The sequence below is a fragment of the Suricata suricatta genome, chromosome 8, assembly GCF_006229205.1.
Source record: "Suricata suricatta isolate VVHF042 chromosome 8, meerkat_22Aug2017_6uvM2_HiC, whole genome shotgun sequence".
In the NCBI taxonomy this organism is placed as follows: domain Eukaryota; kingdom Metazoa; phylum Chordata; class Mammalia; order Carnivora; family Herpestidae; genus Suricata; species Suricata suricatta.
This window is the reverse complement of record NC_043707.1, coordinates 32319036-32342615: the sequence shown is the minus strand read 5'-3', so window position 1 is coordinate 32342615 and position 23580 is coordinate 32319036. Positions and strand designations below refer to the sequence as shown.

Sequence of the window (23580 nt, the reverse complement as noted above, 5' to 3'; positions counted from 1 at the left end):
TATTAGTAATAATAACAGTAATAGGCAAATAACAACAACAATAATGACGTCTTGATATCCATCAGCCCTCTCCACCCCCACCGTGGCTGAGGGCAGGGACACCAGTTGGGGGCTGAGTGTAGGACAGCCGGGGCCTTGGCACACAGGAGGTCCTCAGTAAATGATAGTCCAGCGAAGCTGCAGGGGACAAGGGGGCGGGTTCCAGAGACTGCAGAATGGATAGGATTCAGAGCGTAATGGCTGATTCCCCATGAGGGAGCAGAAGGAAGGAAACTAAGAAGAAATGAGTGGTGTGTCTGAGCCTTGTGCCATCTGGGTGGGACATCAGGGAGGACCTGACAGTTACACTTTAATTCATGGAACCCCGGCTTCCTCTTTTGCAGAATCGGCCTGAAGGTCATCCAGAGGAACACACGCAAATTCCTGGAGCTGCGTTTCTGGGGCTGGTGGAAGCTGTACAACAAGGTAGGGCTGAGGGGCCGGGCCTAATGGGGCTGCAGCTGCCAGCATTGTAGGGGTGGGGCTGGGGCTCTGTCCTGGGGGGAGGTGCCCCTTGGCGGGGGAGGTGCAGGATGCAGCAGGGACAGTCCACCAATGAGGGTGCCTGGGAGGCAAATGAGGAATCCAGTCCCCTTCCAGTCAAGGGCTCATTCCTCCCAGAGAAAAATCAGAGTGTCTTCCTACCCCATCTCATCCCTCAAAATAACATCCTCTTAGGATGGAAAGCCCCCTCAGTACAGAAAGGCAGCTTGTTCATCAGCCCCTCCCCCTGGACGTGTTGAGGCATCGGCAGCTCCCTTAGTGAGGTCCTCCGCTTCAGAGCTGGAGCAAGCTCAGGAAATCATGGGATCCGACCTCCTATTTCCCAGGTTCTTCTGAGACAGTCAAGGGGGCAGTGAGTCAGACAGATGGTGGGGTTGACCTTAGCCAACGCAGGAGGCGGGAGCCTTCCTCCTGGTGCAGGTGGAATCGTACTGGGTGATGGGGTCCCCGCCTCTGGCCTCCCTTCAAAGGGAACATGCTGCTGGGCACCAGCGGAGGTGCAATGCAGGGCTGCGGCATTCAGAAGATGGGAAGGTGGTGCTGTCTCAAGGGGCAGTTGTGCGGAGGGGTGGGCCAGGCCCCAGGTCACCTCCAGTGGCCCTGAGGCCACCTTGGCTTGTGTGGAAGACTTCTTCCTCCCCCTATGGGAAAGCGCTTTCTAACACTCAATGCTGGCCACAGATTCAAAGGAGGGATGGTAAGTTCTGCACCCCCAAAGGCACCCCTTCACAAGCCAGCCCCCTCGAGGGCCTGAGACCCCAGAGCAGTCCAGATGAGCATTTCTCAAAGTTCAGTCATCACCGGCACATTCCCCACCTGTTCTATTTACTGAGCTTTCCTGGTGCCAACTCACTTTCTTATTTTGAAATTTTTATTTTATGTTTTATTTATTTATATTTTTAAGTTTATTTATCTTTGAGAGAGAGAGAGACAGAGCACAATTGAATGAGGGGGCAGAGAGAGAAGAAGATAGAGAGATTCCCAAGCAGGCTCCATGCTGTCAGTGAAGAGTCTGCCATGAGGCTTGAACCCATGAACTGTGAAATCATGACCTGAGCTGAAATCAAGAGTCAGGCTTAACAACTGAGTCACCCATATGCCCCTAAATTTCTTATTTTTAAAAGTTATTTTTAGGGGGCGGAGGTGGCCCAGTCGGTTAAGGGACCGACTCTTGATTTCAGCTCAGGTGATGATCTCATGGTTCACAGATGGCACTCCACATGGGGCTCTGTGCTGACAGGGTTAAGCCTGCTTGGGATTCTCCCCCCCCCCCCCGCCCCTCCCCTGATTGCACTCAGGCTCTCTCTCAAAATATATAAATGTGAAAACTTTTTAAATTAAAAAAAGTTATTTTTTTTTAATGTTTTTAATTTATTTTTGAGAGACAGAGACAGCATGAGCAGGGGAGGGTCAGAGAGAGAGGGAGATACAGAATCTGAGGTGGGCTCCAGGCTCTGAGCTAGCGCTCAGCACAGAACCTGATGCAGGGCTTGAACCCACGAACTGTGAGATCATGACCTGAGTCGATGCCGATGCTTAACCTGCTGAGCCACCCAGGCGCCCCTAAAAAAAGTTATTTTTAAAAGTAACTATTTAACAACGAAAATCAAATGTTTCTGTGCCATGCTAAAGTCTATCTCACCTGCCCCCTAAGATTCCTTCCAAGCAAGACACCAGTGGTCAGAGAAGATGAGGAGACCAAAAGCCTAGTTCTTTACTAGAAAGCAAAATTTCACTAGTGGCAGAACAAGCTCCTGTTCCAATGAGTAAAAAAGTAAAATAAAATAAAAATCCTTTACTCTTAGTTTTTAACTAAGCTCCAGTCTTATATAAGCCAGATGGGAGGAGTCGATGGGAAAAAAACCCAACACGTTTGGTAGGCTTTCACTGAATGAAAAGTGTCATGTAGTTGTGTGTTTATGCAAACTCGCCTCTGGAGTACCCCAGGGCCCCACAGACAGAGAGACAGAGACACGGAAACAGGGAGAGAGACAGAAATAGAGAGACAGAAACAGAAATAGCAAGGGGAAGGAACCCGTAAGGGACAAAGCCAAGGAAACCAGAGCTTGAACTCAGCTCGGGCTCCCGAGCACACACCACTTAGAGAACGGTGTAAGCCCTGAATGGGCCTACATGCCGAGGAGCACCTAACTGTGTCTCAGGATCGCAGAGAGCCCTGAGGACTTGTCCTCGGCAAGGACGGGCCTTCTCTGTGCAGGCGGGAGACACTTACATGGCATCTGTGGAGAGGGGCTTCCTCAAGGCTGTGGCAAGTGCTGTTTCCACCCTGATGGGGGCGTGAGGTCCGGTCAGAGAGAGAGCCCACAGCCCACTGCCACTGAGCCCCCGCAGCCCGTTCCCCTAACACCAGATGCTGTTGCTCACCACTCAGGTCAAGCCGCTCTTGAATGTGGCTCGGCAAGAGGAGGAGATGAAGGCTAAGGAGGAGGAGCTGAGGAATGCCATGTCCAAGACGCAGGAGCTGATCAACAGGGTAAAGGAGCTGGAGGAGAAGATGGCCACGCTCAGCCAGGAGAAGAATGACCTCACCATCCAGCTACAGGCTGTACGTGGGGCCCGGAGGGAGGGCGGGAGCTGGGGACCCTGGCAACTACCAGGATCCCCGGGGTCACTAAGAGTTAGGGAGGGAGGCAGGGGGTGAGCCTTCTGAGAATCAGTGTATGAGAGAGACCACAGTAAAAAAAGAATCACCTATTTAAAAAAAAAAAAAAAGAATCAGCCATTTATAGGATAATGTTATGCCACAAACTAAAAGTCCACAGCTCATCTGGTTTGACTCTGTGGCCAGTTGTTGTTTACACCACTGACCCCATCTCGGGGAGACCCCAGGGGACAACCCAGGGTGTCCCTCTTCTGCCACTTACTGTCCATTTGACTTTTGGTGGTCCCTGCCTCCTCCGAATATCAGGTCCCTCATCTCTAAACCATAGCTTACAGTGACATCTGCCTGGCTTGCTTCTCAGGATCGTTATAAGGAGGAACTGTGGGTGGGAAATGGGTCCTTTACACAAAAGTGCCAAATCAATGCTGGGAGTTATTTGGGCAGATAATCCATGCCCCATTGGCAGACCAAAGCATAGGCACTCTCAGGCTCAGCCCAAACTACCAGTGGTGTGGAGCCGGCGTGTCCTCCACTTGTCCTGGACCACCAGTGCTAAATCCTTCAGGTGCACCTGACTACCCGGGATCTTGTTCAAATGCAGATTTCAACGCAGCAGGTGTTGGGTGATCTTGCATCCTAACCAGCTCACAGGTGATGCAGCTGGTGGTCTGGGGACAGCTCTGCTAGATTATGTTCTGTCACACACATCCCAAGGAGCTCAGAACTAGCGCCTAGACCCCTGTGGGATCCTGCTTTGACCGGTGCTCTTTCTTCTACCAGGAGCAAGAGAACCTGATAGATGCCGAGGAGCGCCTGACCCAGATGATGAAGACGAAAATGGAGCTGGAGAGCCAGATCTCCGACATGCGGGAGCGGCTGGAGGAGGAGGAGGGCACGGCGGCCTCCCTGAGTGCCACCAAACGCAAGCTGGAGGGTGAGATGAGTGACCTAAAGCGGGACCTGGAGGGCCTTGAGACCACGTTGGCCAAGACAGAGAAGGAGAAGCAGGTGAGGAGGCCCTGGGGCCTGACCACACCCCTCGCGAGAACAGGGAATCCCGCGGGGGTCACTCCTGGAGTCCCCGCAGCAGCACTGCCCAGGACCCTAGCCAGCAGCCATAGGGGCAATTTTAACTCAGTGCAACGGAAAATGTGGCTCCTCCAGTGACCTAGTGGCATTTCGAGTGCTCAATAGCCACACCAGGCTAGTGCTACCACATTGAACTGAGAATGTGGCCATTGCTGCAGAAAGTTCCATCAGGACAAAGTAGCTAAGAGGGCCAAGGGCTATTCCCATCATAGTGACATCCAGGCTCAGGCCTGACTGGTGTTCCTCACGCTGGTGACTCCCAGATGTCCACGCTAACCTGTGGCCCACTCAGCCTCAGTGTTCCTGGGACCCTCACAGAATGTTCATCTGCAGCACCACATCTGGCTTCCCCCTTCTTCCCAGAAGAGACAACCCTGTCTCTAGCGTGGGGCAACCTCTAGCTGTTGGATCTCTGCCCAAACAAGCAGACTGCCCTTCCAGTCGGCTCCAGGGGGAGCCCCTGGCTCCTGACACCATCCGGTGGGCTCTTGGCTTGAGGGCCCCTTCTTACCCCCACAGGTTGGTGGGGGGATCCAGAGCAGGGAAGGTTATGCTGCCTAAGCCCGTGCCTCTTCAGTTCTGATGTGCACACAAAGCACTAGCATCTTGATAACATGCTGGCTCTGCATCGGCAAATCCGCTGGGGCCCCAGGGTCTATGTCTCTAAGACACTGCGGGCCCGGCTTTGAAGAGCCAAGGTGATTGTCCCTGCTGCCCTCACCCTCAGAGTCTGACCTGGTTGCCTGGGGTGTGCCCTGGGTGCTAGCATTTCCCAGGCTCCCAAGTGACTCTGGACCGCAGCCACGCTGAAGAAACCCTCTGGGAGCGAGCGCCTCCCCCTCTGTTCCCCCTCCAAGGGTGTTCCCAGCCTTAAAGTCCTGTCCCTCTCCCTCCCTGTTTCCAGGCCCTGGATCACAAGGTCCGCACCCTGACCGGGGACCTCTCGCTCCGTGAAGACTCCATCGCCAAGCTCCAGAAGGAGAAGAGGGCCCTGGAGGAGCTGCACCAGGTAGGCACCACCACCAGCTTCCACCTCACAGCAGGCGGAGCTCGGGGACCCTGAGACAAATCTTGGCTTTGCTGCTCCTCAGCTGAGGCCATAGGGAAGCCAGGGTCTTCCTAAATCTCAGCAAAGCAGGCACGGGCACGTCTTGTGACCATCCTCCCAGGTTTGTTGTAAGTGGGGTGAAAAGGGGGCAGTGGGTACAAGCAGATGGTCCCCAGTGCACTGGAAGCTAGGGTCCCTGGACGCATCAGGATGAAGGGCCCTGCGGGTGCTAAAGCAGCAGTAAACCCTGATCCATCTTGGCAACAAAAGGCATGAGCTCCTGTCATGAGGAGCCCCGTTTGACCATTAGGGCTCAGGCTCCTGGAGGCAGAGCCAGCTCTGACCAGCCACCAGTGCTGACCTTGGCACAGACCACCTCCGAGCTCTGGAGGCAGGTGCAGAGAGGAAGCTGAAGTCCAGAACCAGACAGTAGGACCTCTATTGCCATGTTTGCTGACACCATGAACGCACAACACATCCCCTGAGTGCCTCTCTCTGCTGCCTCTGGAAATACTTCCCCTTAGACTGTAATTCTCAACCATTTCAAACTCAGAGCCCCCTTTTATAACAAATACACTCGATTCTCATTATTCCAGGTAGTTACGTTCTATAAAGTCACTGCAAACACTAAATTAGCAAATACTGGACCGCAGTTTTGTTTTTGTTTTTACATTTTTGAACATTTATTCAATTTTGAGAGACAGAGTGAGGGGTGCCTGGGTGGCTCAGTCAGTTAAGTGTCCAACTTCAGCTCAGGTCATGATCTCGCGGTTCGTGGGTTCAAGACCCGCATCAGGTTCTGTACTGACAGCTCAGAGCCTGGAGCCTGCCTCACACTCTGTGTATCCCTCTCTCTCTGTCCCTCCCCCCACATGCTCTCTGTCTCTCTTAAAGTTTTTTTTTATAGTTTATTTTTGAGACAGAGACAGAGCACAAATGGGGGAGGGGCAGAGAGAGAGGGAGACACAGAATCTGAAGCAGGCTCCAGGCTCTGAGCTGTCAGCAAAGAGCCCAACACAGGGTTCAAACCCATGAACTGCGAGATCATGACCAACCAACTGAGCCACCCAGGTGCCCCAACACTGAACCTCAGTTTTAAGGGGAAATAGAGGATTATGTTCTTGCAAGCCTCTGGTCACATTTTTGTCAATCAATACATTACTTTGTTTTATGTGTGTTTCTGTGTAAAGACACTACTTGGTACATATTGTCGATTCCCAGACAATGAACTCACAGTCAACATGCCTGAATAAAGCTTATCTAACACACAAATTTCCTCTGTGAGGCACAGCACAGCTTTCTTGTGCTTGGGAACACTAGACAGAACTGTACCACTGTGCTTGGTACACCATTCTGTAAACCAAACTCACCAAAACGAAAGTGCAAAAAAACGTAAAAAACGTGGCATGAAATAGACTGTGAAGGAGACACCTGTTAGCAGTATGAACTGAAACAGGAAGGTAGGGCATCATCTTATTTGATGTCAGCTGGAAAGGTGCACGCCAGGATGCAAATTTTTCCTCTGCTCTGTGCCATGTCTGCAAATGACCATGAATACACCACAAGTATTGATTTGGGATTACACATAAATTTTAGCTCGTAGATAAATTGGCAAATAGATAATCCACAAATAACGAGGACAGACTGCACTTTGGAAGCCTCTCTTTACTATCGTAAAATAAAAATTATTATAGCATATACGTAACTTCAAAAAAATCAATATAGTGCCCTTCTTTTTAAGGGGGGATATGAATGGAATGTAATTTATAATAAATAACAGGGCTGTTCATGTGTAAGAGCCCAGGCAGATCCACTAGAAGACGTTGTGAGTAGTAGGCTGTCCACCGGAGCCTGCCCAGGCGGCTCCAGACAGGCACAGAGGGTGCGTTGGTGACGCTGACAGCAAAGTGTGGCTACTGTCAGTGATGCAAGTTTACAAAGTGGTAAAGAACTCTCAGGGAGATTTTGACAACAACAAATCTTCTCTCAGTTTTCATGGTAGATCATTCTTTTAAAATATAATATATACTAAATGAAAAAAAATTGAGTTATGTGTACAGTGGTGCTGGGTTCAGAAGAGTAGAATTGTTGTTTTACTTATGTGAATGCCCAGGGGTTGGGCATCAAGTGTGTGGACTGCAGAATTATGCTTCATGGCACTGACTGTCCAGAGCAACGCATGTCGAGCATCCCTGGAACCACTAAGTGCCACAGGGCCCCCAGCCGTGGTGACAAACAAAAGCCCCTGACAGATTTCCTAAATGCCCCACGGGGAACCAGAGCCACTGACTGCTGAGGGCCCACCTGCAGCTAACGGGTGCTTGGGTCTGCCCCGCCCCTCCCGACCCCAGCACCAGGGCCAGGGGCTCGGCAGCTGTTCCCTGCAGTCAACTCAACCCAGTTCAGAAACGGTGGCAGAGAACTCGGTCTTTTCGGCTGCTTCTGGGTGCCTTGTGGGACACACATGTGGATCTTTCTTTCCAGAAAACCCTCGACGACCTGCAAGCCGAGGAGGACAAGGTGAACCACCTGACCAAGACCAACAGCAAGCTCAGCACCCAGATCCATGAGGTAATGCCCTGTTGCTGGGGCCGATTCTATAGCCCAAGGGCCAGGTCCATGCTGGGACCCCGGGTGCTCAAATACATTTGGGGAACTAGACTGACATGTCCTTTCTGATGCTACAGCTAAGGGGCCAGGCCCAGTCTGGTTCGTCATTGCATCCTGGCCTCAGACTCACCCCACCACCCAAACCACAATTTTCTCTTGCTTTTCTTGTTTCTGCAGCTGGAGGATAACTGGGAACAAGAGAAGAAAATCCGGGCGGAGGTGGAGAAGGCCCGTCGGAAAGCTGAGAGTGACCTGAAGATGACCATTGACAACCTCAATGAGATGGAGCGGTCCAAACTAGATCTGGAGGAGGTGGTGAAAAAGTATGTCCGTGTGGTCATTCATTTCATCCATAACAACGTTAGCACTTTCTGTATGGTGCTGGGTGCCAGGCACCGTGCTGAGGGCTCTGCGTGTATTAACACACATCTCCAGCACTGTGCCCAGTACAGAGGATACAGGGAGGGGAGAGTGGACACTGCCCATCTGCAGGGAGCTCCCAGCCTCACACAGGGCCAACTGGGCACCAGAAAGGAGGCTGGTACTGAGCAATGCCCCCTCCCCAATAGGCAGGGATTCTTGGCAGAAACCTGTAGGCTGGACTTTCAAAGACCACAAGGAGTCAAGGGGGTATTTCACTGCAGCAGTAATTATGGAGGAGAGGTGGAGTGGAGAAAAACTGGAAGTAGAAAGGCAACCAGAAGGCTACTGCCATAGTCCAGGTGTAAACCTGAATTAAAGCAAGAGGCTGAGGGGATGGAGCTAAGGAGACAGACAAGGAAAGCTTTCAGGGGGTCGAATTTGGACGACACAACTTTGAAGAACATTCTGCCGTGCCAGTTTGACAGCACCACGAGCTGCTGTGAGGCATGTGAGGCTAACGCTGCACTGCAGCCCGTTTCTTCTGTGGCACACCCAGAAGCTGCATGTGACCTTGACCGTCCTGCTCATCTACCTGGTCTCTGGTGTCTTAGTTCACACACATGGCTCCTTGACATGTGGAACCCACGTATCAGAGAGAGACAGTTGGAAAGTTGTAGAGCAAAGTTTTCCCTAAAAAGGCAAAGCGTCCATGTGATTGATTCTGGAGCCCCTAGAATGTAAGCTCACCAGGGCAGCGATTTCTGTCTGGTTTGTTCACAGGTGTGTCCCTGGAGCCCCAAATGACATCTGGCATGTGGTAGATAGTCAAGAAACGTGTGCCAAATTAACTATGCAAGAGTGAATGGGAAGCCTGTGTAGCAGATTCTGTGGGCTTTTGCAGGGCGAGACCTGGGCTTTCACCCCAGAGGGTCAGGGGCTTAGGGGATGAATGGGTTTCAGCAGGTTCAAGGCCTCCTCCGGTAGCCTGGGTTCTGTTCCCTCACCAGCTGGCTGGTCTCCCCTCAGCCCCTCCTCAGGAGACCACACCTTCTCTTGCAGGAGGGATATGGAAATCAATTCCGTCAATTCCAAGTACGAGGATGAGCAGTCTCTGAATTCCACACTCCAGCGGAAACTGAAGGAGCACCAGGTGTGTCCAGGACCGAGAAGCCGGAGCTCTCCTTTCGAAATGCCTTTCCAGGCACCTTGGCTCCCATCAGCTGCTTGGCCGCCTGGGTTTCCTAAGGAGCAGGGCTGCCCCAGAGTCCTTGACCCTGATCCAAGTTCACCTCATGCAGGCTTAGAGTCAAAGCCTCCACAATGAGGACAAGGGCCTCCACAGTCTGCCCCCACCCCCTCCCTAACCTTGTCACTCAGCATTCCCCGTCCCACACTCCCTAGGCATGCTGGCTCCTTGTGGGGTCTCACATACCCCAGCCTCCCCCCACCCCCTGCCTCAGGACCATTGCACAGACTCTCTGTGCCCTGTTTCCCTCTGCCTTCGACAGTATCCATCGCATGCTCAGCGCCTTTTCATCACTTCCCTACTAAAAGGTCAAGTGGGTAAGTTTGTAACTTCATACAGAAGAAATAAATCCCCCCTCCCCTCCCGCAATTTGTCTGCTAGGCCCGAATTGAGGAGCTGGAGGAAGAACTGGAGGCTGAGAGGGCAATGAGAGCCAAGGTAAATTAAAAACGTCTACACTTACTTGAATCTAAGGACCCATTGCCAGCCACTATCCAACCATAAGCAGACACTCCACTCAGGAAAGCACAGAGGGGAGGACCGGTTTCCAACTGAAAAGGCCCTCGCTGTTTCTTGAGCACCTACTGTGTGCCAGGCACTGCGCTGCAGGAGCAGTATTAATTATGATGTAAGATGTAAAGATATGACTCATGGTGTGGGCCCACCAGGGGCAGGCTGAGGAGACAACGTGAGCCTGGGGATTCAGAGAACTGAATTCAACAGGCTGACACGGGGAAGAATTTCTAGATGGAGGTAATGAGACAGGACCTCCCTGCATGGGTACAAAGATGTTAAAGGACCAGCAAAGAATGGAAAGAGGCTTTTGGGGTGGGGGTGGGGGTCCTGCAGAGGATGAGGCCAGAGAGCTGGTGGGAAAGGAACCCTCACACGCCTAGACTCCAGATTCAGCCAAACCGGGGCTGCGAGTAGGATGGGCAGGAAGACCCACCCAGCGCAGGGAGGAGGACAGACATCCTTCTCTGAGCGTATGGGGGTGGCAGGCAGAATGCAAAGCTCCCCAGGTGCGGGCCCCCAGCCTCACAGACATGCGGTCACTGCAGTCTTTACCAGAGAAGGAGGGGCTCCCACATGGCTCCGCATCACGGTCATTCAATACCCCCTCAGGTGGAGAAACAACGCAGCGACTTGTCCCGGGACCTCGAAGACCTCAGTGACAGACTGGAAGAGGCTGGGGGAGCCACATCTGCTCAGGTACCATCCTCGTGATGGGATGGGGGTGCAAGGGACCCCATTCCTGCCTGCCTTCAGGGAGAAAAAAAAACATTGCTGGATGATGAGCAGTGGGAATAGGACCAGTTAGTTCTTGCTGAAACCTGGGGCTAACTTAAGAGAACAACTAATAACAAAGAAGAGGCCAGAGAGGGGCTGGCTTGGCCCCTTTCTCCTGGGGATCCTTAGCTCAGTGATGTGGACAGACACAGCACTGGACTGAATGCAGAGGGCAGGCATTGTGGGACATAACGTGTCTTATAGAAAATGTGAGCTGCAGTAATGCCAGCCAGGCAGGGAAGGATTGCCACTGTGCAGACAGTCTGTTACAATTCCTAGGAGGGGTGCCATGCAGGGCCACATGGGGAAGCAGCAGGGTCAGTGGGGGCAGGGGCATGGGAGAATTGCAGGCAAAGAGTTTTTATTGTGGTCAGCAAAGCCCACATGACAAGGCGTAAGAATATAGAAAATGAAGATGTGGTTAATACAGCAGGGTGACCCCACACTCCCAGGGCCAGAATCCAAGCTGAGCCTCTCATGTGGAATGGCTCTTCCTCCAACTCACATAAAGGCATTGTGGACACTGACAGAGCTTGAAACTCTCCTTCTAATTCCGGATAGTCAGGTCTCTTACAAATGTGGACCCTGGGTCAGAGCTGAGAGCAGGAATGTGGATGGGGTCCCTTAGCCCTGTAAGGCTAAGCATCCTGTCCTGAGGCTCTCTGGACAGCACGCCCCACTCCCTCACCATCCTGGCCTCAGTCTGCTTGTTGTAGGGGAGCGTGCTGAGAACCGAAGCTGGCACCCAGCTGTGGTCAGGGTCCTGGGAGGAAACAAAATCATCCCAGGTGGTTTGAGTGGGGAGCATCAAGAAGGGACTACGTACAGCAATGCAAAGGAAGTGAAGACAACGACAGGACAAAGGGCACCAGAGGGATGGAAAGAAGTGGGGTCATGGCGCCGTGACATCAGGGGCCTTGGAGCAGGGGCTGCCTGGCAGGGTCCTTCTAGAGGCTCAAAGGGAATCTGTCCCAGGACTCTCTCCTGCCTTCTGGTGGGTTGCTGGCAATCCTTGGTGTTCCTTGCTTGTAGCTGAATCGCTCCAACCCCCCACCTCCATGGTCACATGGCCTTCTTCTTATGTATCTCCCTGGATCCAAATCTCTCCTCTTAGAAGGACAACCAGCCATTGGGTTAGGGGCCTCCCTAGTCTGGTCTGACATTTTAGCTTGTTTACATCTGCAAAGACCCTGTTTCCACATAAGGTCACATCCACAGGTATCTGGGGTTAAGAACTGAGCAGATCTTCTCATGGGGCACAATTCCACGCATAGCACCAGCTAAACGAATCCTACAGGCAACCCACCCAGAGGCTTGGGACTGCCATTTCAGTCAAGACATCCTATTAGTGGGGTACAGAAATATCAGGGGACCACTAAGCAGGTGGGCTGCGTCCGCCTTAAGGATGCGGGTCAGTTCCGCTAAAGCCCTGCCTCTGTCTCCCAGATCGAGCAGAACCGCAAGCGGGAGGCTGAGCTGCTAAAGCTGAGGCGGGAGCTGGAGGAGGCTGCCCTGCAGAGTGAGGCAGCGGCCTCCACGCTGCGCAAGAAGCACACGGACTCCATGGCTGAGCTGACAGAGCATGTGGAGAACCTGCAGAGAGTCAAGGCCAAGTTGGAGAAGGACAAGCAGGTCATGAAGGCTGAGATCGACGACCTCAATGCCAGCATGGAGACGGTGCAGAAGTCCAAGGTGAGCGGGGGGGACCCCTGCAGAGCCACAGGGAGGTGGCCCAGCATCTGGCTGCTTCCCCAAGCCCCCAGAAAGCCCAGGGCACCTTCTAGATGTTGTGAAGGGAACCTAGATGAGCCCGTCACAGATCCCACAGGATGGTGTATAACCTTGGCCAAGTTCATAAGCTAACTGTGCTTCAGTTTCCTCATCTGTAAAATGGGGATAATGACAACCCCTGCTTCATAGTGCTGTTGCAAGGGCTTCAACAGTCTGGCACATAAGAAAAGATCAATAAATGTGACAGACTAGTAAGAGTGACAAAAGAAATCCATACATCACCGCAATGAAAGTGATACATGGCAAGAAGGAAAAAGCAAGTCATTCATTTATCAAGCAGCTGCCCCAGGAAGAGCTTTCCTATGACATGAGGGAAAGGGGGGCTCCAAGGGTGAGCAGGGATGATACTTTGGGGTCCCTGGCTCAGCCAACCCAGATCTTCCAACTTCAGACACTCACAAGGCATCTTCACAGATCCCATTTTAGCTGCACACCCCAGAACTAATGCCAGTATTTTTTCTTAAATTGGCCCGTTGCATTCTCTTACTGGGTGAGGTCCTCAGGAGTCCGGAGTGGCTAGAAAAGGGGGATGAGCCAGAAAGTGAGGGTCTGTGTGCCAACCCAAAGGCTCTAAGTTTATATTGATAGAAATGATAAGGTGGAGTGGGGCAGGGCGAGATGGTTCTGAGACGGGCATGTTCTAGAACGACGAGGAAGGTAGTCTGGGAGGCTACACTAGGGGAACCCAGGTGGGAAGCAGGGAGGGTCTGGCCTGGCTTCTCCATTTCCCCACTGGGTACCTCTTCCCCGAGCAGATGAATGCCGAGGCCCACATCCGAAAGCTGGAAGATAGCTTAGCAGAAGCCAACGCCAAGGTGGCTGAGCTGGAGCGAAACCAGGCAGAAATCAACGCCATCAGGACCCGGCTGCAAGGTGAGCGCGCCCCTCCCTGCAGCTTCCCGAGGAACAGTGTATGGAACAGAACAGGGATCCTCAAGGAGACCGAAAGAGAACCCGGGTCCTCTTCCCAGAGCTTCCTTGGCCTTGGAAACTTCACGCCCGCTGTGAAGAGACAGGAGACCTGATCCTACCCATTGAGTGTCCCAAGTAGCATCTTTGCAGCGTAAAACAAGTGACATGATTCAAAGCATTTCCCCATCAGTTGTCTCAACCAGCCTGTGAGATCAACAGGAAGGGCGGTAGACGAAATTCAGTTTTTAAACAGTTTAAAACATGGCCTGTGTACTAACAGCAAACATGTGTCACTAATAAGGAGCCAGAAAATGGTGAATTTGCCTTCAAGGAGCATTTAAGGGACAGAGATACACAGTCAGCTGGCGGAAGGGAGGCTTCAATAACTTTGCTAAGTTAGGGGCAGTACTGGCTGATGTCTGCAACCTCTGGGTTTTGTTTTGTTTTTGACCAGAGAAATCATTTGCAGCTCCAGGACAAAACGAATTTGTGATTTATCACTATTCACTTAACACCTAACCTTGTAGAGGCTGGGCTCTCGCAAACAGGCACTCCCTAAGAGAAGTGAGCAGTCCTCGGACAGGCCACCTAGAGCACGTTCTAGTGTGACCCCAGAGAACCCGCCGGCATCCTTTGGTCATATTTCCCGCATCCTGAATACTTTCTAAAATCAATATTGCCCATTTGATGGATAAGAAAAGTGAAGCTCAGTGAGACCCGGTCACTTGCCACAAAACCAGAAGGACTTACAGGGCAGAACTTGGGCTTGTTCATGCTCTTTGGCTCATGCACGTCTTCCTGGCCTCTGGCCTCAACAATCAGTGCACAGATGACAAGAGGTTCTAGAACTGTGACAATTACATCTTAAACACTCTCTGCCCCCGTTTCCTTCAAGCTTCTTTGCGGGATCCTGTGCTGGGGCTGGGACTTCGTTACTTGGAGCTCCATACCTCATGTAGACACCTGGATGCTGGCAGTGTTTGGATAATTGTTTCCCTCCTGAGCTCACTTATTTTGGGGCGGCCAGGAATGGTTCACCACTGCTCTTCCTTGCAGCCCATTTGGCCAAGTCATCATATCTATTGGGTACTTTGAGAACAATGCACTGGGGGAGCTTAGGATCTGGCCAGGGAGGCAATTATTCATCCAGGATTTCTCCCATTCCCCTTCCTGCCCAGCTGAAAACAGCGAACTGAGCCGGGAATATGAAGAATCACAGAGCCGGCTCAATCAAATCCTGAGGATAAAAACATCACTGACATCACAGGTGGATGATTACAAGAGGCAGCTGGATGAGGAATCCAAGGTGTGTTTGGGGGTGGGGTGGGAGCGACAGAGCTACCTTCCTGAAGAAAGTTACAGGTTGTGAAGATGTAGAAGGAACATAAAAGGTGGTGCCTAGGGGCACCTGGGTGGCTTAGTCGGTTAAGCATCCTAGTTCAGCTCAGGTCATGATCTCATGGCACATGAGTTTGAGCCCTGCATCAAGCTCTGTGCTAACAGCTCAGAGTCTGGAGCCTGCTTTGGATTCTCTCTCTCTCTCTCTCTCTCTCTCTCTCTCTCTCTCTCTCTCTCTTTCTCTTTCTCTCTTTCTCTCTCTATCTCTCTTCCCTCCCCCCCACTCCTGCTCTGTCTCTCTCTCAAATATGAATAAACACTAAAAAGAAACTTTAATAAAAGAAAAGGGGTGCCTAGGCAGCTCAGTCGGTTGAGCATCTGACTTCAGCTCAAGCTACGATCTCTCAGTTTGTGAGTTTGAGCCCTGCATTAGGCTCACTGCTGTCTGTGCAGAGACTGCTTCAGATCCTCTGTCCCCCCTCTTTCCCTGTGCCTACCCCCCACTCACTTGCTCTCTCAAAAATCAATAAAAAAATTAAAAAAATATTTTACGTCGACTACAAAACTGTAGTATGCTATGTGTATGACTAAATGAAAGTGACAAAATCCCATACCCTCATGGACAGTAATTGGAACAAAACAAGGAAAATAAACCCTGATGGTCTGGGCTGCAGAATTGGGGTCCTCTTCCCCCTTCACTTGCTGCGCTGTTGATCCAATGCTGCGGATGTCTAAGCAATGGTCCTGGGGTCCGTAGAGACCAGCGGGGCCTCTGACAGCCTCTGCTGGTCCCTGCAGTCTCGAAGCACGGCCATGGTGAGTCTCGCCAACACCAAGCACGACCTGGACCTGGTGAAAGAGCAGCTGGAGGAGGAGCAGGGAGGCAAGTCGGAGCTGCAGCGCCTCGTGTCCAAGCTCAACACTGAGGTGACCACCTGGAGGACCAAGTATGAGACAGACGCCATCCAGAGGACCGAGGAGCTAGAGGAGACCAAGTGAGTGTCGCCCTGCACCAGAGAGCCGGGAGGCTGGGGTGTGGGTGGCACTGGGGATCTGACCATGCCGGCCGCTTGCTGAGGCCAGAGCCATGACCAGGAGAAGGCAGTCCACAGGCTCCTCTTTATAAAATGTTTTTAATGTTTATTTACTTTTGAGAGAGAGAGAAACAGAGTATGAGCAGGGGAGGGGCAGAGAGAGAGAGAGGGAGACACAGAACTCGGATCAGGCTCCAGGTTCCTTGCTATCTGCACAGAGCCCGAGGTGGGGTTTGAACTCACAGACAGTGACATCATGACCTGAGCACAGGCTCCTCATGAAGTGGGGGTGAAAGAGAAGGGTGTCTGGATGGGAGAGCCCACTTTGTGCCCTAAGCAAAGTATCCACTGCCCGCCTTCGTGTTCTATCCTCAAGGATCTCTATGTCCTCAGTGTGAAAGTGCTCGGGCTCCTGCAGGAAGTCGAGAGTGGGCCCTCCACCTCCAGGCAGGGCTTCTCTGCCCCTAAAGTGCTCGGGAAGCTTCCACAGGTGTGGGGCCTCTGGGTGATGCTGGGAGGACTCAGACTACACTCACTCTGCTGGTAAATGCCCTCAGATCTTGCGAGCCTTCTTCCTCATTTGCAAACTAGAGAAGTGGACACTCTGCCTGACGGGCCTGAGGAACTAAGGGCAGACACATGAACATGGCTCGGTACCACCTTCTTGTGGAAGAACAGGCTGGCTTGCTTGCCCGTGGGAAGCCCTGCATGGGAGCCACCCGGCACCAGGCAGGGAGGGAACCCTGGCCTGCTAGCTGGTGCCTTCTGCCCCCTGGACGTTTGTGGTGACATGACAGTGATAAGCACAGAGCCCTCCAGCTGACATAAATCTCTTATCAAAAGCCCTTCGGGGGTGCCTGGGTGGCTCAGTCACTTAAGTGTCTGACTTCGGCTCAGGCATGATCTCATGGTTTGTGGGTTCAAGTCCCATGTCAGGCTCTGTGCTAACAGCTTGAAGTCTGGAGCCTGCTTCGTATTCTGTGTCTCCCTCTCTCTCTGCCCCTCCCTGACTCAAGCTTTGTCTCTCTCTGTCTCAAAAATAAATAAACATTAAAAAAAATAAACATAGTATACTCTTTAAAAAAAAAAAAGAGCTTTTCATACATTGAGACTAAATCTGCCTTCCTATAACCTCCATCACCTGAGCTCTGGCCCTTTTCTATTTTCTGCTGAGAGCTGCCAGCAGCTGCCTGGTCCCACCCCAGAGTTCATGCCAGATCTGAACCCCTCACCTCTCTCTGCCTGGACCCTCTTCCCCAGATACCCACAGGGTCCTTGTCCTCCTCCCTTTGGCCTCTGCTTGTGTGTCCCCCTCCCTGCTTTACTTTCTCCATGGTGCTTCTGTCTCTAGGTCTATCCCTCATCTAAATTATTTTTTTAATGTTTTTATTTATTTTTTGAGAGAGACAGCATGAACAGGGGAGGGTCAGAGAGAGAGGGAGATACAGAATCTAAAGCAGTTGTCAGCACAGAGCCTGACGTGGGGCTCGAACCCACAAACCATGAGATCATGACCTGTGCCGAAGGGTCTCACCCCCATCTGGAACACAAGTTTCATGAGGGCAGGGGTCTTAGTCTGTTTTTATTCACTGCTCTTTCTCAAATGTCTGAAACGATACCTGACAGAGTAGAAACAATACACAGTTGTTGGATAGATGGATGGATGGATAGATGGACAGTGAATGCCTTCCTCTAAACACTCTCCATTTTGTCTGCATCTTCTCTACTGTGACACCAGAGCTCAGGACCACAAACACAGTCCCCCAGACCGTGGACTCCTATGTTTCCTTAATGGCCTCTTTTGCCCTCACCCACAGGAGGAAACTGGCTGCCAGGCTCCAGGAAGCAGAAGAGACAGCTGAAGCTGCCCAGGCCAGGGCTGCCTCCCTCGAGAAAAATAAACAGCGACTCCAGGCAGAAATTGAGGACCTCACCATCGACTTGGAGAAGGTCAGGGGGTCAAATGTCTGAAGGCTGCCTATTTGCTGGGTCCAAGGGACCCCAGGGAGCTGTTGGAAACTGTCACATGTGGCTTAACAAGAAAAAACAGGGGGCGCCTGGGTAGCTCAGTCGGTTAAGCGTCCGACTTCGGCTCAGGTCATGATCTCACAGTTCATGGGTTCAAGCCCCGCATCAGGCTCTGTGCTGACAGCTCAGAGCCTGGAGCCTGCTTTGGATTCTGTATCTCCCTCTCTCTCTTACCTTCCCCTGCTCGCACTGTCTCTGTCTCTCAAAAATAAATAAAAACATTAAAAAAAAAAAAACAAGAAAAAACAGGTGGTCCAACAGGATGGAGCACAAGGTCTGTATTCAGGCCCACTGGACACAGGCTCCTGCCTGAAATTGTGTTTGTATACTCATAATTCTGTGATCTTAATGCCCAACAGGTCACTAGTCAAATAGGTCTATGGTGGGGACAAAACTTAGTCCCAGGAACTCATGGAGACTTTGTCTCTGTTCCCCTTCCCTCACACACACCACACATCACACACTTTATGTGGCTAAATATTCCTGTTTGCATCCCTGGTTCAGACTGACTTGCCAGTCTTCAGCCAAATGAAATAAGATTTCCACGGGCACACAGCAACCTGGTCTTGGTGTTTCAGGTTGCTTCATGCTAATGGTCAGAGACACGTAGGCAGAGGGTCATATCCTTGTGAGAGGCTTCAGGAAAATAGTCCCAAAACCTGAAAAGATTGTGCTCCTCCAAAATTAAGAAATTAAGTAGAAATTTACAAAATCCAGTATTGCACAATAATAAATACATAGTTGCTGGGGCGCCTGGGTGGCTCAGTCAAGTAAGCATCCGCCTTCAGCTCAGGTTATGATCTCATAGTTCATGAGTTCAACCCCCACATCGGGCTCTGGCTGACACCTTAAAGCTTGGAGCCTGCTTCAGATTCTATGTCTCTCTCACTCTCTTTATGCCCCTCCCCAGCTTGCACTCTGTCTCTCTCTCAAAAATAAATAACATTAAAAAAATAAATACATAGCTGCTGGACAGTTATGAAAAGGAGCAAAGGTCTATGAAAAATAAGGTCTGAGAAGAATCAGTTTTGTTTCACAAGAAAAATAACACCAAACCCATCTCTGAGTTGGACAGTGACGTGTAACAGGTATTAGTAAGTCATAGAGAAATATGGGGGGGTTAGGTGAATGTTACAAATTTGGGAAGGCCACCGTGGCCCAGATCCCTCATGGTACACCTAAGAAAATCCTAGCCTGGGAAGGTAAGATGGACTACCCAAGGTCACACATCTAGTAGTAGGAGTTTTAGAACTGAAAAGTAACTCTTTCCAGGCTCCTTGTCCTGTGCTTGTGCTATAAATCTTGAATTATATCCCAATCCCCAAGAAATCCGTGGTCACCAGAGTTACTGGGGAGGGCTGGGGAAGTCAGGGAGGAGAACAGAAGCAGGGGAAGGGCCTGGAGAGTCAGAACCCATGAAGACATCCCCACCTGTCCCCAGGCCAATGCTGCAGCTGCTGCCCTGGACAAGAAGCAGCGGCTCTTCGACAAGATGCTGGCTGAGTGGCAGCAGAAGTGTGAAGAGCTGCAGGTGGAGGTGGACAGCGCGCAGAAGGAGTGCCGCATGTACATGACCGAGAGCTTCAAGATCAAGACCGCCTATGAGGAGTCCCTGGAGCACCTTGAGTCGGTGAAGAAGGAGAACAAGACTCTGCAGGGTGAGTCTGAGGGCAGGGACAAAGACGCAGACAGGGCCTTCCTCCTCCTGAGCACATCACAGGTTTGAGTGCCTGGCACATAGTAGGTACACACAATAAATGTCGACTGCCTGGTGAGCAATTTGCAGAAGCACTTGGGCATTCAGCAACAGGACTTCGAGCAGGTGAGTTACTTAACCTTTCTGTGCCTCAGTTTCCTCGTCTGTAAATTGGGGAAATAATGCCTTCCTTGTAAAGTTGAGAGTTGGAATAAGATAAAATGTGTAAAATCCTGAGTAGGGTAGCTGGCAGAAATGAGGGCTCCACAGATTATATGCATTGAGCCCTTACATCTATCATCTGTACATAATATACACACACATGTAATATTTCTTACATATAGGAGTCTCATGCTAGAATTCCATTCTGTTGGATGTTGTTTGAAAAATGGACCCTATCTGTTGGAGAACATTTTGCTATACAGAGATTTGACTATATTAGTAAGTTTTTATGGCAGTACACATTTCTAACCACAAATCAGTTGTGTAAGAGAGGTCAGTTTTTTTTTAAGAACTATTTCTGGGGTCCCTGTTCTGCTGAGCAGCAAAAATCTCAGTCAATGTAGGGTTTCCTCAGTTCAGGTTATGTGCCTGATACAGGATCACTGCAACATAGAGTAGAAGCGGATGGTCCCTGGTTGTCCCCCAAACCTGCCCAAGGTCCCGAGCCCCTCCCTGGGGAGCTGTCAGCCTACAGGGGATAATCTCAAGAGTCCAGCATGAGGGGCGCCTGGGTGGCTAAGTCAGTAGAGCGTCCGACTTCGGCTCAGGTCATGATCTCACGATTTGTGGGTCTGAGCCCCACGTTAGGCTCTGTGCTGACAGCTCAGAGCCTGGAGGCTGTCTTCAGATTCTGTGTCTCCCTCTGTCTCTGACGCTCCCCTGCTCACACTGTCTCTCTAAAATAAATTTTTAAAAAACATTAAAAAATAAAAAGAGTCCCAGCATGTGAGGTACACAGGCTCTGCTTCTGTAATCTCAAACGTGTGAATACTAAAGGACTTAAGTATAAATACGTGAGTTAAGACAGGGGAGTAACAACCCGAACACCAAGATTAAGGTTGCCTGGACTAGGAGAGGACAGAAAATAGGGGCGGGGGGTGGTGATGATTAGGCTCTGTGAAGGTCCCAGGGCCATGCCTCCTCTCCTAACTCCCATCTCACTCCCAGCTCCTGGTGCAAATGAGGAAGCTCCCTGATAACATGGAGGTTAAGAGCAGAGGAATATGCACCTCACCTGGCTGGTAGCTCCAGCCAAGGACCCCTGGGTAGCTCAGTCAATTATGCGTCTGATTTTGGCTCAGCTCATGATCTCACAGTTCATGAGTTCAAGCCCTGCATCAGGCTCTGTGCTGACGGCTCAGAGCCTGGAGCCTGCTTCAGATTCTCTGTCTCCCTCTCTTTCTTCCCCTCTCCCGTTTGCACTCTTTTTCTCTCTCAAAAATAAATATTCTTTAAAACTTAAAAAAAAATAAGTAGCCCCAGCCTGATGGGAGCCATGGAGAATGGCCAAGGAGTTTACTTGGGCTGAGAGGGTGTGAGGAAGCATCATAGCATTCCTTGTGGTCCCAGAGCAGAGCAGTGGAGAATGTTCTGGAAATAGTCACTATGTCCAGGACAGGCGGCAGGAAGTCATGTGGGCTATGAGTGTGTCTGTGACATCAGCATAGGTAGACCCCAACAGCTGAGACTTAGATGATGCCCCCTAGTGCTCTCCACTCTACCTGGAACTTAGAAACCCAGGCAGGGAGAGAGCCTGGATTAAATGAGATTGCTCTGAACTCAGGGAAGTTTGATGTAGGAATGGAGTTTGGTTACAGATTAGTCAAGGTAGTCTCATTTCTCAGGCTGAGATTTATGACTGCTCCAAGGTGCTGGGTGGGGAACAGAGAGGTCTCCCAACTGAGGAAGGAACTCAGAAAGGCTCTACTCCTCCCACCTTTTCTTGGTTTTCAGACCTGGCAGCGGGGAGGCAGAAGGGGAGAAAGGGCATCTCTGAAAAAAGGAAGGCCTGGAGTTTAGGCCTAACAGGCCTACGGAGTCTTGGGCACTGGCCCCCAAGCTGCTCAGTGCTTGCCCACTCTCCCCTGGGCCTCAGCCTCTCATCTGTAAAATGAGGAGTTTGAACTCACTTCACTGTTCTCCAATGCCCAAGCCCTGATGCTCCATGAGTCTATGACTTGGGAGTATATTGCTTCTCTTTGGATACAGTGAGGCTAGGAGTGCCTGCTTCTGCCCTGGTGTAGGAATGTCTGTGCCACATGCCATGGCCCTGGGAAGCTGGGGGTCCTCATGTGCCTTATTAATGAGAATATTCCTTTTTCAGAGGAGATAAAGGAACTGATTGATCAGCTGGGTGAGGGAGGACGGAGTGTGCATGAGCTGCAGAAGTTGAAGAAAAAACTGGAGATTGAGAAAGAAGAACTCCAGGTGGCCCTGGAGGAAGCGGAGTCTTCCCTGGAGGTAACCATGCGGCCATCACCTTGGAGGCTGGACCCTTGGCCAGGAACCGTGCACCTCCTTGGCCAGAAAGACTGATGTTTATATTCCTGGCAGGTTGAAGAGAGCAAGGTGATTCGAATTCAGCTGGAATTGGCTCAGGTTAAAGCCGACATAGACCGGAGAATCCACGAGAAAGAAGAAGAATTTGAAGCTACAAGGTATGGGGCTGAGGTGATGGGAGGCTGACTAAGTAGCATTGATTGGGTCTCTGCCACGTACTAGTCATGCAACTTTGGGCGATTTAAGTGAATACTCTCAAATATAGCACTCTGGTGATCACAAAACCCCATGGGGTAATTAATAATAATAATAATAATAATAATCCAAAAATGGACAAAGGACTTTAATAGACATTTCTCCAAGGAAGATATACAAACGGCCAATAAGCACATGGAAAGATGCTCATGCCATGAGATACCACCTCACACCCATTAGGATGGCTACTATCCAAAACACAAGAAATAACAAGTGTTGGTGAGGGTGTAGAGAAACTAGAACATTTGTACACTGTTGCTGGGAATGTAAAATGGTATAGCCGATGTGAAAACCAGTATAGAGGCTCCTCCAAAAAATTTAAAATAGAATTACCATATGATGCAGTAATTCTACCTCTTGAGTATTCACCCCAAAAAAATGAAAGCAGGAAAAAAAAATGAAAGCAGGGTCTCAGAGAGATATTTGTACACCATGTTCATAGCATCATTCAGAAGAGTTGCAGCATGAAAGCAACCCAAGTCCACTGACGAAAGAATGAATAAACAAAATATGGTCTCTACACACAGCAGAATTTTATTCAGCCTTCACAAGGAAGGAACTTCAGACACATGCTACAACATGGGTGAACTCTGAGGACATTATAACTAAGTGAAAAAAGCCAGTCACCAAAAGACAGATACCGCATGGTTCTACCTAAAGGAGGAAGTACTTAGAGAAGTCACAATCACAGAAACAGGAAGCAGAACAGTAGTCGTCAGGGGCCGGGGGAAAGAGGGTTATTGAGGAGTTCGTGTTTCATGGGGACACTGTTTCAGTTTTACCAGATGAAGAGTTCTGGAGACAGGTGGTGCCAGTGGAAGGATAGCATGATCTATGTATTTAATATCACAGAACTGCGCACTTAAAAATGGTTAACAAAGGACATTTTATGTAATGCGTATTTTCCCACAATAAAAAAATTAGAAAATTCCCCTGTGAGATGGATGCAGTTGCTCCGTCTAACAGATGTGAATGATGACAGCTTCTTGTCACCACTCTCGAGGGTGGTGAAGATAACTGAGATGGTAAATATGAAGGTACCCTGTAACACGCAAAGCCACACAGATATAAGGTACTATGAACATTCACGAACTCTCAGAAGACATCCACCGCATCATGGAAAGGAATCAATTTGCTGGGGTGCCAAAGCGTGCTGGCTTTGGAGATTTCTTTTTAATTCAGTGTCCACTGTTGGTGCTTGAGTTTCCAAGA

General features: G+C 50.6%; 1 protein-coding gene across 1 annotated transcript in view; it reads left to right on the top strand.

The window, feature by feature from the left end:
* LOC115298402 (myosin-16) overlaps positions 1–23580 on the top strand; it is a 65580-nt gene that overhangs the window by 29787 nt on the left and 12213 nt on the right. The window contains exons 21-37 of the mRNA XM_029947156.1: positions 384–465; positions 2936–3109; positions 3947–4174; positions 5160–5264; positions 7788–7874; positions 8091–8236; positions 9336–9426; positions 9904–9960; positions 10648–10734; positions 12259–12504; positions 13359–13476; positions 14694–14821; positions 15652–15848; positions 17705–17837; positions 19357–19573; positions 21938–22074; positions 22168–22271. Of these exons, the coding sequence (XP_029803016.1) occupies positions 384–465; positions 2936–3109; positions 3947–4174; positions 5160–5264; positions 7788–7874; positions 8091–8236; positions 9336–9426; positions 9904–9960; positions 10648–10734; positions 12259–12504; positions 13359–13476; positions 14694–14821; positions 15652–15848; positions 17705–17837; positions 19357–19573; positions 21938–22074; positions 22168–22271 (2337 nt within the window). The remainder of the gene's footprint in view (positions 1–383; positions 466–2935; positions 3110–3946; positions 4175–5159; positions 5265–7787; positions 7875–8090; positions 8237–9335; positions 9427–9903; positions 9961–10647; positions 10735–12258; positions 12505–13358; positions 13477–14693; positions 14822–15651; positions 15849–17704; positions 17838–19356; positions 19574–21937; positions 22075–22167; positions 22272–23580) is intronic.